The sequence below is a fragment of the Suillus discolor genome (genome assembly GCF_016758755.1).
Source record: "Suillus discolor strain FC423 chromosome Unknown F5147scaffold_64, whole genome shotgun sequence".
NCBI classification, from domain to species: Eukaryota; Fungi; Basidiomycota; class Agaricomycetes; order Boletales; family Suillaceae; genus Suillus; species Suillus discolor.
Window position 1 is genome coordinate 8,136 of NW_024541311.1, and position 16,373 is coordinate 24,508.

A 16,373-nucleotide genomic window follows, 5' to 3' on the forward strand; every position below is an offset into this window, starting at 1 on the left:
TGGAGGAAAGGTGTTCTCTGCATTTGGACTTGCCTTCTGCATTTAGACTAATTAACATTGATTTTGGATATAAGGTGCAACCTCGCCACTTTGTACCATATGGTTTCACTTCTTATCGCATGGCTTCACTTCTTGATGTATTTAATCTCTGTTCTTCTTCATCCCCATAAGTATTCTGTCCCCTCATCATTTGTGTACCTCAGTTGTTGTTCACCAACACTGAGGTACATGTTCTTGTTTTCTTGCACTTATCTCCATACTCACTCGAATTGCCTTAGCATACTTTCTACAGGTACATTGAACATAATAATATTAGTTGTTGTTCACCAACACTAAGCATACTTTATACATCCAGAATGAAATGTGTTCTCATATGTCTTACCACCAAGCAGTGCAGCACATAGACTCCCATTATTTAAAGCAAATTCTGGTACATTAAATCTAATATAGATTTTTATAAGGCAATTGACACTTCAAATTTAGCATGGCCGATTACAACAGCTGCATCACATCAAATCCCCCACTTCCCTTTGCAAAAACTAGCCGTCCCATCCCCTCATCAAAGTCGATCTTGTCTCTACCACCAACATCAACAGTTTCAATCTCATATACAACCCTTTCCATCTCAAACTCAGGACCAAACTGCACCTCACATGGGGGTGTGAACAACAAACTTGGTATGCAAAGTCGCACCTTCCCCTCATACACAAACAACCCATGCCTAGATGACCCCAGGCATATCTGTGTGCACCCCCCTAAATCTTGTATTACGTTTGGAACAACCATAGAGAGTTGGAGAAGCTGGTACAAGAAAATATACAGATATTTCCCCTCTCATAGTCATGCAGAATAAGCATTGACAAAGAAATCCCACCCGATTTGCCTCTAGTAGCGAGTGTAAGGGAATGTGCTTCCTGTGATGTTGCATACATGGCATCTGCACAAGCTGTAAAGGTGATAGGTGAGCTGACTTGCTTATAAAACATGAATACTTTAGTATGCACCACCACAGTTCATCCTTTGGCTGGTACATCGGGTACTGGGAACACACTAATGCATCCCTCCCACGTTACAAGTGTGCGGTCTGAGAAATGGACCAAGCCTAGGAAGGCACCAAACTGAAAGAAATCACATTGGTCTATCATCTGAAGTTTCACTTGCAAGACTCACCAGTTCAGGTATACACGGAAGAAGGGCAGTGCCCTCTGTCTTAGCATGCCAATCTAGGACCTCGAGGCCGCCCCCATCCTTCTGTGACGTGGTATCCAGGAAAAGCAGGTGCTGTGAAATCCCTGCAATAGTGCCAGGGACGAGTGAGTAGTCACAAAACTTGTTGAGAGCAGGCTTTAAGGAGAGCGAGAATACTGTAGCATGTCGGTTTGGACTATCCCTTGTCAGTGATACTTCACATGGTGTCGAGAGGCCAAGGAACTCACTTGTCTCTAGAGCCGATGGCAATAATTCCCTGGCATTCCATGTCCTTCACAACTATGCATGTACCATCACTTGGCAGTGACCATGCTCCAATGTTATGAAGCTTGTGTGAGCCTGGTTTGCCAGAGATGAGCCACTACACTACTTTATTTCCATGGACTGTCAAGACCTGCATTCCTCCGGGGACAAGCATGATCTGGTCGACAATCTCTTGTTCTCCACTCAAAACAATGACATTGGCCTTGGATTGTGACCACCATCTCTTGAGAGCAAGAGCTAATAATGTCCGATACTCTAGATCAGCAGAAGACAGAGCACTGAGAGAGCATGAAGGGCCAGGGAGAGGAAGGCAGCAGGCCAATACTTCGGCGCAGAACACTACATACCAAATGCAGTAAACCTTGGACAGAGAATAGAAACATTTGGAGGTCTGGGAAAGGTGGGATGCATGTGGGTTCACATGTAAATAACAATAAAAGATGTATGCATCGTAGTGTCAATATTTCTCACACAGATGATACCTGAAGTATCTGTATGAGGATGTCATCAGCCAATCCGTCCAAGCTAGGTGTGCAATGCATCATGGATGGTCATGTTGGATGGATGGCATCAAACCAAGCAAAGAGAAACAGAACAGGTGGGATGAGCAAAGGCTATCTACTGACAGGCACTAGGTATATGTACCTAGGTGCCTCGAGGTCCAGACAGGACCCCTGACACCTCCGAAAGACCCTCAAAACCTCCAAAAGCCCCTGAAGCCAAACCTCAGGCTTCCTAACACAATGTTCTTAAGCTAGCGCCCTGATGGTTGGACCCAGACTAGTGGATTGATGCATCCAGCAGAGCAATGTTGGGATATATATCACGAGGTATATCCTGTGAATCATACCGGTGGCTAGTGTGGCTGGAAGGTGAGGCAACTTTTGGAAAGAAAGGCAAAGGTGAGAATCAACTGGGCACTAAACCAGGGACCAACGTACACCTCAGCACTAGTCATTTCACTTCCTTCCCAATCTAGAGTCTCATCGCTAAGATTCATCATAGGGGACGCTCAATTCCACACTTGATTATCCACCAGAAGCACAATGATAGGTCAAATTTAGTTGACCAGTTACTGTTTCATGGCTTGTGTGTCTTTGCTGTTTACCATCAGCATGAAATAAAGCTGTTACAGGAACCTGATGTAGAGCCTGTACATGGGATGGAAGGCACAGCAACTCGGCCACGGAACATGGGCGGGTTATAAGTCTGCCATAATCTGTATCGTTCAGACAGTATCACATTTAACTAAGATCGCGATCGTATGATTTTTCCTGCATGCAACATCATTAGCAAACAAAGGATACAACAGGTACGACTCCTTGACACCGTCTTCGTTCTTGAGATGCGCAAGTTCGGGCCAAATCACAGGAGAGTAGATATTCCTTGATTCTGCCTTCGTTCTTGTAATCAGCAGGTTCAGGCCAATCACACCAGAGTAATCATAACGGCTCTCCGACGACTCCGACAAGCTCTGCAGAGGACTTGTCAACAGTCTCTACAGCATAACATTTACCTTTAGTCGTACTGGAAAAAACTAGCAGATTGTTGGTCGAGTCTGAGCCTGATAGCCCTTGATGGACTTGTACGAGCTGGACTCAAGTCGATATACATCACGGCCAATGTGGTCTTTGAATACATCCTGTATATCAGTTACAGTCACGGAAAGCAAAATGCCAAATACAAATCACTCATCCCAGAGATTCTCCAGAGGTATTCAGAAATCAGTCTGATAACGCCACTTCGGTTACAGTCCTTCAAATATATCTGTAAGCAACATTCGATGCGAGAGAGCAGCAACACATACGTGTACATCGTTGACTGTCGATGCAACGCCGCTGGCTGCCCGAACTCTTGTAATGCTCCACGATTTTCCTGTCTAACCTTTCCCACTTCCCCAAGCGATCCATGCTCTTGATATCCATGTCGATGATTGTGACATCAAACGAGCATACCTGCGTAGATTTGGGCCAGATAATAATGGAGCAATCCTTAAACGTCGCTGAAAGAAGGTATGCCATGAGATAATGCCGGAGGTGTCGAGGACTTGGAACTGTGTGATTCCAGGAGTGATAATCAGAGTGGTAGATTTTGACGAAGTCCTTCCATTCCTCCATGGAAGGATCGGGAACCGAAGACCCGAGACCGTTATATGGGAAATCTGGTAATGTTTGTATGTATAACTTAGATAAGCCCTCTACATCGAGTACATCCAGTGTTCGTTGTAAAGTTGATAGGAGGGAAAGAACGGGACTGTCAAGAAGTGCCTGCGCAAGAACGGATGTGAACGATTGCCGAAGGTTCTGGACGTCAGTCGATCCGTCCGCCGTGAAGAAGTGTGCCAACAATTGTACCGAGTGATCCTATCCAAATGTATCAGAAATCTGAGAACGTGATGTACTAAAGACGTACATCATCTGGTTTTGTCATTCTGCCCTGGACGAAGAACCGTAGGTTATTGAGAGACCCATTGCTCTCATACCACCCAGCCCACAAAGCACCTAAGGCTTTTCTAACACGCGTCTCATCTGAAGAGAAAAGGTCCAATGGGCAATAGGTCGTACCGACGGCCCCTTGTTCCATTCTGAAGCTCGTATGCATACAGAATCTGCACGTTCCTGTCTTCAGATCGACAGTCTCAGGCGAGAGATGGTATTCTGTAGGTAAAAATCCCCATTTCGGCTAAATAATTAGTCAGACCCAGGTACTCTCCCAATAAACTGGCGAGCACCTTGATTTCCATCGCGATGGGCATACCCCCAATGAGATCCGTAGCTAATACACCCTTGGTCCTGCGAACATCAATCTGATCCGTCTGCCTTCTCTCTGCTGGACGATCGCCGTCGCGTAGGATAATAAGTGACCTAAGCCAATCTTCGTCGAGCACCACCATCGCAAGACTCGGCAGAAACTCAGAAGGAACGAGTTTTGAGATGATGTTCTCTTGAAAGGCGATCATGGGATCATCTGGCTGTTCACTGTTGGTATCGAGCAGCGTGTTGTCTGATGACCCGTGAGCGACTTTACGCAGACGTAGGACGTGATCAGAGAATTGGACATTGTGAGGTCCTCGATACGAGAATACGATAGTCGCCCCTCCCTCGGAGATATATGTCCAATCCTCAGGTTTTGTTTCAGTAATCAACGTTGGAGTCATTGCAGAGATTGGGCAGACTTTGCGACCGATAATTGATAAACCGTGTTGCGTACCACAAGCTAGTACGCATATGTTGGTAGAGGACTGACCACAGCCGCAACACGCACAACAAGCGCCAAACAAACGCGCTGGGTTAGTTAAACACTCCGCTTTCGAAATTCGAAGCTTTGACCTGCTACCACACCTTTTTGTGGAACAATAGACCATGGTGTGGAGTTACCGTTGCCCCCATTACAATATTTATTGGCCATGTCTGAAGTCTGGGTTTCGCAACCTTGAGTGTTTCATCCCAGTTCAACGATCTTGTCGCTCGCAAGCTTCACGAAATATCTATTACCATCAGAATCAGAATGCGATACCCAACTCCCTCATCAACTAACCCGTCTGAAAGTTCGCGGGCTACAAAACATCCCTCTCGATCCCCCAAAGCAAATGCCGCCCCCTCCAAAGGTATCCATGCTCGCAAGCATATTCTCAAAGCATCCAAGACTCGAGGTGCTTCGGATTATGATCCTAAACCAGTCTGTACTCCCTGGTGCTCTTCTGATTCATAACATGCTCATTGACTGTTGTTTATAGCCATGCATCACCGTCCATGGGTTACCTGGTTATACCGGTGGCCTCTTACCACCCGATGTAGTAGACCCTCGCCCACCCGCACCTCCCTTGGACGGTTTCGAATGTATTCGCACATTAGGTATGACATCGCTATTTCTGAATCGAGAGTTAAATTTGTCTCACTCGATGTAGGCGACGGAGCTTATGGTCATGTACTGCTCGTACAAGTGCGTGATCAACCCAACCTAGGGAAACTGGCACGGCCAGGATCATTATTTGCAGTCAAGGTCCTTTCCAAGGAAAGGACGAAATTCACACATCAGGTATGTACACTGCTACATCATATTTGCAACTATAACCTTGCAACCAGAAATACCCTGCGGACACTCATGCAGAGAGGATGCACCTATCGGCTTTGCCCTGGAGTCCCTGGGTGAATGGTGTCATAGGCGTCTTCAAAGATGAATTGAACCTTTACCTTATGCTCGAGTTTATACCGAGCGGGTGTTTCTACGACGTCATCCAAACGCGCGGCCCTTTTGATGCTGCCACTGCCCGGTTCTACTTCGCCAATATCGTGTCTGGGCTTTATTTCCTCCATGGCGAGGGAATTATTCATCGAGATTTCAAACCAGCAAATATCCTTGTTAGACCGGATGGGTACTTGGCCATCGCAGACTTTGGATACGCCCGTTTAGATAAGATTGACAACGGACCAATCACAGATTGGCTAATGATCGGGACACCGCTTTACATGGCTCCTGAGACCTTATGTTACCAACACATGATAGGATACAGTGTCGACTGGTGGGCAGCAGGCGTCACTTTGTACGAAATGCTCACGAAGAGAACGGTCAGTACCAGTGATTCCTGCCCCATGAGACCTTTCTTATATTACTTCCAGCCATTCTTCGGTACGGACGAAAACAAAATATATAAGAGGATCTCCTCGGGGAAGTACAAGTGGCCCAAGGGCCTCCGCGTGAGCGCATCCCTCAAGTCCATTGTTGCAGGACTTTTAACCACGACGGCGGAAGATCGTCTGGGTATTAAGGGATCCGTTCTCGACCACCCATGGCTCGACAATATTGATTTTGATAAATTGGATGCTGGAAACTACATGGTATGTCCCCTCGTGTAAGCAAACATATTCGGTATGTCTGACGGATAGATAATATAGGCCCCTTGGATCCCTGAAGCGCCTGCGCCCACCCAGACGTGGTTAAACAAGGGCCTTCCGCCCCCGCATCACATTCCTGGACTCAAACTTTGTCTACCAGCTGTGCACCGCGAGTGGGATGACCGTCTGCCCAGAAAACAATTACCTAATTTTGCGGACCAGTTGTGCACCGCAGGTCGGATGGCCCAGAAATAATTACCTATCTAGCTGAACCGACTATCATGCATGTCATGTTTATTTCGTCGTTAATTATACTATCATCTAACATATGTAGGGATGGTATCTATTTTATGAATGCTCGTGTGACTACTGCCACCTGGCTAGTGATGTGATCAAAAACAGGCGGATATGTCAACTCACCGAATGACATAAGTACGAGTTCTTAAAGTATTCTTACCCATCACAAACAGGTACTGTACAGAAATATCAGCAACGCGCGGCACTGCATGAACAGAATAAGTGGCCGTTTCGAGCGGGTCGCGAACTTGCGAACGTTGACGCGGACGCGTGAAACATGGCCTCTGTAAGCGGTCATATGAAGATTCTCCACATGTGTGCTTCTATTCTATTGAAGCGCTAGCACACATCCGAGTTAATCCCAGTCAAAAGGACTTGACCTGAGAATCGGCGCCTCATTCTCTCTTTCTTCTTTACGCTCATCTCCTTTTCCCCGTCGCTCTCACTCTCCACCAGTCATCATCGCGCAAATATTCTGCAAGTGTTCTCATCATAACCTCAACTAATACTGCTCCGATGTCTTCTTCTACTTGAAGCAGAGGTTAGAACGGTCTGTAGTTGGTGCTTCGACCCCGGCCTAGCAATACAGCCCATAATCAATTCGAGTTATCAGGATAGTCGTTTGCATTAAATCTGGACACCAGCCATGTAGTAAACCCAGGTGCTCCAAACCCTGTACGTCCTTTAAACTTGGTATATCTATGTATAAGAAGCTTGGGACAACTAGGTCGTCGGTTCTGTTCTATGTACCAACTAGTTTGAGCTAATTACGCCGTCAGTACGTAAGCAAAATATATATTATACCATGGCCCTCAAGCGTCAACGCAACCGAAGGCTGAACCACGCAACGTGTATTAAGACAATAATCTGAAGATATACCTTATTATACAGACTCGACATCCAAATTCCAAGTCCCTATGGATCGATCGTATCGTATAAAAGTAACGAAAGTGGTGGAAGAAAACGTGGGGGTGCAGAGGGGGGATACAATACGTTATAAGTCAAAATCCGACCTCCGGTTGTTGTTGAGCGCCTTTGGCAGGAGCGGGAGTTGATGGGTCCAAGAACGAGCCATCTTGCGTAGGTACGTCAGGATCTGACATTCCCTCGCTGCCAGCGTTAGTACCTCCAGTCACTTCTGGCAGAGTAAGATCGCCCTCTGCGATGAGGCCACTCGTCTCGTCTTCGCTCTTACCCGATGACAAACTCGACATACTCAGCACCCCGTAACTGCCTCCGCTCGCAGAGGCATCTGATCTCTCGCTCATCCTGCTAGGCACACGTCCTGCGTCCTCTTTCCCACTCGTCCCGCTCCCTGTAGCGCTCATGCGCCCATCAGATCGAAGACTCCCTTGGCTAGGCACACGCAGGCTTTCAGGGCGCTTTAGAATCGCATCGGCCAATATACTATTCTGCCACATATCCTCTTGGTCTCCCTCGGTTTCGCTGATGCTCACGTCTTCACTACTATTCTCTTGAGCAGATGAAGATGCCGAATTGCGCCGTCGTCGCCTTCCACGTGATGGCGATGACCCCGCCGAGGAAGTCGTGTCAGGGGTATATTGGCCTTTGCCACCACCGTTCCTCACGCTGCTTCCCGGATTCATGGTCATTCTCAGACCGGAGAATAAAGGCGTCATCCCTGCACCTCCATAGGTACCTGGAAAGCCGGGGTATGGGTGGTAGGATGATGCAAGGAGTGCTTGAACGTGTGCAGGTGGATTGTGGCTGAAATGTGAGGGAAGGCCATTGTGAGAGATATTGGGGCTGTGAGGTTGCAGGCGTGGGGATGGTGATGTGGGAGAGGAGTATGATGATGATGGAGATTGAGCTTGTAAAGTTGTAAGGATAGAGTATGCTGCCTGAAGCTGCTGCATAAGGTGATGGACTTGAGCTTGTAACTGAGGAATACGGTCAGTGAAACGATAATAACGAATACCGCCGCATAATAGGCTCGGTGAAGAGTAGATACTCACTTCACCTTCCCTCCTCCTCCAAGCCATCGTATCTTCATTCCATCGCCACTTTAGCTCTTCATTTTCCTTCCCCACACGTTCAGCCTCTGTACGAGCTTTCTCTTCTCGTAGTCTCGCAGCCTCGAGTGCACCACGCATGGACGCGAGCTGGGTTTGAGCACGTAATGGGCCAGTAGGCGAGCCTATATGAACAGTATGAACAGATACTCCTGGTGGAGGCGTCGAGCCTCGCGAGGTAGTTGGTATTGGCGGACCCGCGACTTTCTGTCCATTCATAATAGGACTTTCAACTATGCTCGAATGGGTATGTGTGTGATCATTAGGAGACGCCTGGAGAGGGTTCAAAGTAGGAAATGTGACATGTGGAAGTGTTGGTGAAGGAGCAAGTTGAGGGGAAGAGCCAGAGGGAGATGGGGTCGGTTCAATACTCAATCCCAGATTCGGGTGTGATGGGGAACTGGATGCGCATGCAGAGGTGGATAACATGATTCGTGCGGGAGAGGAGCAGTGAGAGGCAGATGACGATGCCAAGGGGGTATTGTGCGAGATAGAGGCTGAAATCACACAACTACCATTGGACTTGTCAGCTCCACGGTGCTTTGGCATTAATCGTGGAGGCTTGGTGTAAGCGCCTGCCCTGTATGCCTGTGATTGTCCGTCCAAATCCAACGTGTGGGTAGATATAGATACACGGAGTGGCATAGAACGAGATTGAGGGTAAGAAGTGAATGAGGATGGAATTTCATGGCTGTCGTGTTCTTCTGCGGAGGTGGGTGGGGAAGATGATTCTAGCATGGAGGAGGGGGAATCGTCGTGACAGGGGCTGCCAGCAGGATGGATGTTGTCAGCGGTGCCATGAAGGTGCGTGTGTTCAGAGCGTGAAGTACGCATGGTGAGATCATTGGACGTGACATGACGCGAAACCGATGCTGGCTCAGAACTGGATGCTGACACGCAAGCAGGTAGCAGGCGGTCCTCGTGTGGTTCAACCGCTGGCGGGGACTCTACGCTCAGATGTGATACCAGACTCTCTTCAGGAGAGTCTTGAGAAGGTGAAAGGAAACAATAAGTGGATGGCGCGACTGGCGCGATATTATCGTTACTTGCGGTCGACTTGAACTCTGACTCGAACATCGGAGAATCGCTACCGCTGTTATCTTGATGAACGGGTGTTTTGGGCTGTAAGGTCTTGGGTGTAGACTTTGCCTTCTTCCCGTTCTTGAGAAGTTCCTTATGCGGAATTTTTCCCCTTCTGCGTCGCTCCTTGGACCGAGAAGCTTTCTGCTCCATGTCGGTAGATGTAGATGATGTTTGAGGAGTGTTGGAGTGTTCTGGTTCGGTCATGTCACACTCACCAGGAGTGTTACTGGCGATATGAAAAGTAGAGAGAGCGGCGGTGATGATGGATTGAGCAGAACGGGCCTGTTTGGAGTTGGGTCCGTGGTCGTTCCCGGGATTGTTCTCCACCTGCTTTGCCCGCCAGAGGAGGATGGATGCAACAGCGAGAGCGAGAGAAGAGACAGTGAGTATAGCGATGCGCGCGTTGTCCTCGGCGAGTAACCAGCTGTGTACGTGCTCTCGCTCACCCTCATCCATAACGACAACGAACGAACAGAACATTGTCAAACTAATCTGCCATAACAATTTCACAATTTCAGTCTCCGATTACGGTATTCTATAAATAAATGATCCCCTTTTTTATTATTATCTATGTTGCAGTGCCGTGCACCTCCGAGCCTCTGCATGTGCAGCACATTGAGTATTGTCGCACTATCATCGCACACAGCAAGCAACAATCACACGGTGCAGCTTTCTATGGAAACTACTCGGAACTTTAAAAAGTTAATCAGGTTAAAAGGAGAAGCACGACAATGACCTGGAAGGTATGAATATGCATGTCGTCAAGCAGGTATCGGATTGCCATGTGTTCACCGAGCATATGACATGGCGGAAATGTTCAACAACTGGATCACATGCGGAGCGGAAAACGACCTTGCACACGGACGGCCCTGGCGCTTTCACCTCATGTCCAAGGTTGGCCCAACAATCAGAACCGATTTGATAACCCCTGTCGCTATGAACCAATGCTTCCCTCACGCTTGTCTGAAATGCGAATCGCGATGCCGTATCATCCAAGCACGAGGTTATCACGTGTTAAGAACGACCGGTACCGGTGTTCTTATCGACCTCTTAAGCTACCTGTTGAAAGTCGATTACTTCCTCGATTGTTTGCATCGTGCGAACGGAGATTACTGAACATAACCAACCCGAGGTCGTAGGCGTGGCAGGTGCCGGTGAGCACTTGAACCATGTTTGACTTGATCTAGAGTAATCTAGGACTGCGCGGAGCATTCTTTTGCGCCCGGCAGCCCGAGTCACTAAATCGTTTCCGTCTTTAACGCGGACAGTGTCCTGAAAAAGTCGTGATTGCGTCTCACCTTGGTCGTGAACCAAGCTAACATTTGCCACTAGCGGCTAGCCTCATGATGGTGTAGTGTTACGTACATCGTACATGCATTTGACATTCCCAGTGACTGAGTCAAAACCTAATAGTAGTTTCTCATGTCATGACGATCCTGAATGCGAGGCCAGCAACAACGTACATATCTCAAGATTTTGAGGGTAGCATCGAGGAAGAATTCACTGACAGTGAATGCGCACAGTCAGCACCATGGCTCGAGCGTGGAGATTGCTCTCCAATGGAAGCCTGATCAAAATGGAAGTCAAAGTTGTTCGGGCAGGAGTCCATCGGGCAAGTCTACTCACCGATCGTGATGTCCACTCCCTCACGTGCACTCAGTACTCTGGAGTCTGTTAAGTAGATAATTGCTTCAGTTATTCCCACTATACTTATTCTTCTTACCTCGTACACTAACCCCCGGGTCCCGGGATAGCCCGCAGGGCATCCCATCTTAGCGGTTTCCTTTATTTGTTGCGGTATATAAGTATAGAAATTCTCTCACCCAAACTATTGTTCTGTTTGCGTAGCAGGTCAGTGTATGAGCGAGACCCGTAATATGGCATCGGCCGAAAATCACAGGTCCGACATCGTGCTAATGTCCTTGCCTTTTATATCACCTGCCACGCCGACTCATCGACAGACTCGGAACGGTGTACGACCCACAGTAAGAATGTTTTCAAGCGAGACGGCAGGAACAAGCGGAAGCCCGGCTTGTTGATTTACTATTATTCATTGATGACACCTCCAGATGATGGAATTGCCCGTTACCTTTAATTGATTATGAGCTGGGATAACAAGATACGCAGGTGAACAGTATACAGATCTGGTTGCGAACCACGTATATATGTGACAATTTGGTGTATACTACAGCTCGCAATCAGGTTCGTACTAGGTGCCTAAGTTAAAAGTGGCGACCGCATCCCGAGAATCTGTCGAAATTTTATGTGCTGGTGTGAGCTTAGCGCTCAAGCGCTCACGAGTCATTACCAGTCTATGTAAGTCCGCATCGCTGTTATCCATTTGAGCAGGTATCCCAAGGTATGGTTAAATATATTTAGTTTTCTCAGACCGCCAAGGCAATAATATCATCAGCCATCAGTCAGGTTATGACATGAACATGGTTGTCGTACCGCATGATGCAGCCGTGAGCAGCTAGAGATGACTTTTTGTGGGTTAATCAAATGTGAGGCACTGTTACTCACCGGCAGTGGCAATTTCAAACCACTGAGCGTTTGAAAACCCAGCCTTCTATTGATCATGCCAGGGATAAGCGCTAAGCTCTAAAAGATACGGTGAATAGGAATGAACAGGTATTGTATCACATTGTTGTCGGATCATGCAGAGGAAAGAATTGCAAATGATGACGGGCGGTCCAGGATCTGATGAGACATGGGATGTATGAACAAAACAGCAACAATAAGTACAGAGCATTTGGTAACGCTTATTATGCAAGGAATCACGGCATCTGAGTAATTGTTGCAAGGATGAGATGTTTATTACGACGAAGAACCTGGTGCCGCGTCTGTCTCTTCTTTCCGAGTTTGCTGTGCCAGCAATCGTCTGATAATAATTAATTAATCAAGGGCATTGATTCAAGGATAGAGACGCACTGTCTGGCGGCCAAAATCATCTGTGCTTTCCTTTCCTGCAAACTAGCCTCGCGCTTCTCCGATGAATCCTCCCAGTTAGCCTTGCTGAAGGCAAGATGATCTTCGGGTGAGAAAGTGGAGGATAGCGTTCGATCCTGTAGCTTGTAACGAGATATAAGGTTCTCTTTCGGGGTTGGTGCTAAACCTGTCGATTGCCCTTGAGGACCAACTTGCCGAGGTTGCGGGGGAACCTCTGTGCGAGAATAGACAGTGAAATATGCTGGAGGTGGCTATAAAAGAGGGTGCTCGAATGCATAAAACTGACATCAAGTGAGATATTTACACACCGCATCAAGATATCCACGCTCCAGAATTTTATTCGAGGTGATCTCAACGCTCCCTGTCCTCAGCAAGTCATAACGAATATTATCTCTGTGACAATAGTAAGCGAGAAATTCTGCAGTTAAACACGAACATACTGTGGTATGGTTGGAAACATGGAATGTATCTGGTTAACCTGCGAGGAGGGATTCAGCATGATGACTGGTATAAAGTTCCAGCCCAACCATTTCCTGCGTCACATTCTTTGGCCTGAAACCAAGAGTTGAAGATGCTGACCTCCTACTGGAAGAGTCGCTGGCTGCCGTAGAAACTTGTTAGAAGCGGACATATTAGTGGGATCAATAGCTCGTTACTTACATGAAGTTGCCCATCGGAAGATGATAACAATGACTGCAAAAGCGACGATAGCGTTTACAACCTCGCTCATTGAAAGAAACCACGGATGATGATGCTGCGAGAACTTTGAAACGGATTGAAGTGAAAGCTTTAATGCGCTGTCAGTGGCAGTGTTCGTTTTACCATCGGAATCCGGGTGGAACCTGGTCCGAAGCGGTCCGAGTCACTCGACATCCCAACGGGCTGTAACATATGACAAGTATCAGTAATCATTGATAACGATGTAACACTAATCAAATACTTCTCTCAGTATCAGCGCCTCCCCTTTGTTTTTGCAATGTATCAGCCGGGAACACATCGCCGCATCGCACTGCTCATATGCGATGTACCCGCTGATCCCGTCCGGGAGCAGCACGGGGACTACACAAGGATCTTCGGAACCTTGCTAGAAGAATCATTGAAGCCCATCAATGAGACTCATTCAGTTGGTTCGTTGTACATTTATTTCCGATTTTGCTACAAGGCTCGATTTCACACCACTGACCCAGACTCACAAACGACGTTCACACTTGAGCCTTTCGACGTGCGCGTGCAGGTTTACCCTAAAGAGGACGACTACGATGCAATACTAATAACCGGCGCTGGTGCGTGGAAACATATTCATGTGTATTCCATGAGTATTAATCTTTCTCCTGTCATGCACAGCACATACTGCCCACGAATATGAACAACCAGGTAGAGAATGGATGAAAAAGTTGATTGAGTACGTGAGGGTTATCGCGACAGAGAAACCGCGGATAAAGATTTTTGGTCGATGAATACATTTCATACAGTCTACAAGGACTGATAATCGTTTAACAGGCATATGCTTTGGACATCAGATCGTCGCGCTTGCCATGGGCGGGACATGTGTTCGCAACACTCGTTTCGAAGTTTCTGCGACAAAACTCCAATTGACTGAACTCGGAAAGAGAGTGTATGGCGTCGAATCTGGCGTATTGGTTAGAAATCTTTATCTTCAATTGCTATCGTACTAATCCTTTCTCGAGAACATACAATTAATGAATCGCGACCATGTTCCCACCAAGCCGCCATCATTCCATGTTCTTGCATCGTCTAACCAATCGCCGATTCACGGGATGGTTCTCTTTTCACAGTCAGACTCCCTAAGGGACGCACCGCACTCTAATTTCCGCCTGACCGATATTCATATTCTCACCAGTCAAGGCCACCCCGAATTCACAGAGTCTATAATGCGTTTACTCCTCGGCGTGCGGCGAGGACTCTTGGGTCCCGAAATTTTTGATGACGGTCAGAGTCGTGCAGGCAATCAAAATGATGGAATTGCGGTTGTTGGAAAGGCGATATGGGGTGTCATGGGAGTAGAATGAGCAATGTATCCTGAAGCCATCACTAGCATGCAATGGAATGTATCAAGAACTCATTCAATGTCATAGGTCCTGGTATATCGGGCCTGTACAAGTTCAGGTTGCTTTGGAGGGTCATATCTACTTGTCATTTACACTGTTCATTTCTCGTCAGAGCCAGTTCACGGGGTGGGGACTTGTCCTTTTTTGGTTCCTCGTTATTGTTTGTTGGGGCGATGTCATATGTTAGACCCTATAATAATCTGTGTTCCTTATGTGCAGTTGTGGCATGATGGTACTGTAATCCCGGTCCACTTATCATTTACGACTATTCGTGGTATGATACAGAGGGACAATGGGTGAGGCAGGGATCATGAGGAGACATGGGATGTTGTAGGTATCGAACCAACGGTCATCATCCAAATGCTGGTGCACTTGCCCCTGCCTGTCTAACCGAATGCATGATCAAAGGACCATAGCATACGGGTGCTATGAGACAAAGTGGCTTTCTGGGGGCTTTTTTTCTTTTTTTTCTTCTCTTTTAACGTTCTGTAAAAAAGAAAAAAAAGAGAAAAAAAGAAACCGCCTGAGCTTTAATACGATGGAGAAGAACAGACAGAGTATGAATTTAGCTTCGAACTTCGAGTATCGATCGATGTGATATGCATCGTGGCTCTACGAAACCGCTCGAGAGATTCAATAGACATGTCGAGGTCTTTCATGCCTAAGCTCATTTCATTATCTCTTGAGCGACCCGAGGGCAGACGTATTTGAACGTAGCAAGAGTCAAGCTTTCCGAGGTGCCACCTCGAAGTCGAGTCAGCACTGGCAGATCCCAGTTTGTTGCTACATATCTAGTTGTTATTTCTTTAGCTGGCTTCGTGACTTGAAGTTGTTCAGTATCAGCCTGTAAATACGCGCAGCCACAAATAATTGTGACTTAGCGATATCCCACCCGCGAACAAGCTAGCCAGAATTCATTGCCCCCTTCTTCGCACCATCCCAATGGACCAAGGTCACATTCTGCGCATATCAGGAACTTGAGCTTTTTTGCTGCAACTGCTAGCATTCCGTTGTTAGGGAAGGTGAATAGGAATGGAGTCCAGCATTACACTAACCGTCTTTCTGGACAGGCCTTGTAAAACCAATGTTCTCAAATTCCATCATATTCGGAGTCACCAACCACCAGTGCGCAGTAGCAGGTGGAGCTGGCAATGCTGGCAGGTCTGGGTGAAGAGACTCCTGTGCGGTATCGAGCTAACGACATCGCTGAGTGACATCGATAGTATGGATTAATCAGAAACGAGTCGGACCTCGACACTATCACGTTCTACCCATCGGCCGATGCCCGCTTTCAAGATTACGCTACCGCATCCGTTACGGGGACAAAGAAGGTCGAATCTATGTGTCAATTCTCCAAGATTCTTATCGTGCGATGTAAAAACCGCAAGCACGCCTTGATCGAAATCAGATAGTTTACGGATTGTGGAGCGGTCTCCAGTATTCGAAGGGCGTTGTAATGCTGCCAGAGCACTGGGATGTATAGACTGATTTGACATGATGGTTGCGTGTCAAGCTCGCGTGTTGGAGATTGCACTAAGTAACTTGAAGGGTTGGACCTTGGTAACTTGGTAGAATGAATGAATTTATATTTGTTTGCTCAGCAATGCCTAGTATGATCACCTGATCATTGATGT

At 47.3% G+C, this 16,373-nt stretch overlaps 7 protein-coding genes across 7 annotated transcripts; 2 read left to right on the top strand and 5 right to left on the bottom strand.

The window, feature by feature from the left end:
• Positions 1-492: 492 nt before the first annotated feature.
• Positions 493-1,856, bottom strand: F5147DRAFT_816365 (uncharacterized protein; the record flags this gene model as incomplete). Its single annotated transcript, XM_041443571.1, has 8 exons — positions 493-642; positions 694-721; positions 931-946; positions 1,052-1,118; positions 1,171-1,390; positions 1,437-1,570; positions 1,604-1,812; positions 1,835-1,856. The coding sequence occupies 8 exons, from the start codon at positions 1,854-1,856 to the stop codon at positions 493-495; spliced, it is 846 nt and encodes a 281-aa protein (XP_041288603.1).
• Positions 1,857-3,230: 1,374 nt separating this feature from the next.
• On the bottom strand, positions 3,231-4,630 carry F5147DRAFT_583347 (inositol-pentakisphosphate 2-kinase; the record flags this gene model as incomplete). The annotated part of the gene is made up of 3 exons (XM_041431717.1): positions 3,231-3,836; positions 3,886-4,155; positions 4,205-4,630. 3 exons carry the CDS (start codon positions 4,628-4,630, stop codon positions 3,231-3,233), a joined length of 1,302 nt encoding a protein of 433 aa, XP_041288604.1.
• A 182-nt stretch (positions 4,631-4,812) lies between these two features.
• F5147DRAFT_714602 (kinase-like domain-containing protein) lies at positions 4,813-6,688 on the top strand. The gene is made up of 6 exons (XM_041438480.1): positions 4,813-5,151; positions 5,210-5,327; positions 5,381-5,511; positions 5,559-6,041; positions 6,093-6,311; positions 6,369-6,688. Exons 1-6 carry the CDS (start codon positions 4,981-4,983, stop codon positions 6,561-6,563), a joined length of 1,317 nt encoding a protein of 438 aa, XP_041288605.1. The 5' UTR covers positions 4,813-4,980; the 3' UTR covers positions 6,564-6,688.
• Positions 6,689-7,285: 597 nt separating this feature from the next.
• F5147DRAFT_714605 (uncharacterized protein) lies at positions 7,286-10,205 on the bottom strand. The gene is made up of 2 exons (XM_041438481.1): positions 8,582-10,205; positions 7,286-8,506 (listed from the first exon to the last, which is right to left on the bottom strand). Exons 1-2 carry the CDS (start codon positions 10,199-10,201, stop codon positions 7,607-7,609), a joined length of 2,520 nt encoding a protein of 839 aa, XP_041288606.1. The 5' UTR covers positions 10,202-10,205; the 3' UTR covers positions 7,286-7,606.
• A 2,333-nt stretch (positions 10,206-12,538) lies between these two features.
• On the bottom strand, positions 12,539-13,400 carry F5147DRAFT_777871 (uncharacterized protein; the record flags this gene model as incomplete). Its single annotated transcript, XM_041442044.1, has 6 exons — positions 12,539-12,602; positions 12,653-12,921; positions 12,979-13,063; positions 13,111-13,148; positions 13,198-13,271; positions 13,331-13,400. The coding sequence occupies 6 exons, from the start codon at positions 13,398-13,400 to the stop codon at positions 12,539-12,541; spliced, it is 600 nt and encodes a 199-aa protein (XP_041288607.1).
• Positions 13,401-13,582: 182 nt separating this feature from the next.
• On the top strand, positions 13,583-14,952 carry F5147DRAFT_714630 (class I glutamine amidotransferase-like protein). Its single transcript, XM_041438482.1, has 5 exons — positions 13,583-13,797; positions 13,858-13,953; positions 14,015-14,119; positions 14,171-14,310; positions 14,359-14,952. The coding sequence occupies exons 1-5, from the start codon at positions 13,647-13,649 to the stop codon at positions 14,698-14,700; spliced, it is 834 nt and encodes a 277-aa protein (XP_041288608.1). The 5' UTR covers positions 13,583-13,646; the 3' UTR covers positions 14,701-14,952.
• A 307-nt stretch (positions 14,953-15,259) lies between these two features.
• On the bottom strand, positions 15,260-16,309 carry F5147DRAFT_714631 (Mss4-like protein). Its single transcript, XM_041438483.1, has 3 exons — positions 15,990-16,309; positions 15,795-15,933; positions 15,260-15,738 (listed from the first exon to the last, which is right to left on the bottom strand). The coding sequence occupies exons 1-3, from the start codon at positions 16,233-16,235 to the stop codon at positions 15,617-15,619; spliced, it is 507 nt and encodes a 168-aa protein (XP_041288609.1). The 5' UTR covers positions 16,236-16,309; the 3' UTR covers positions 15,260-15,616.
• Positions 16,310-16,373: the final 64 nt, after the last annotated feature.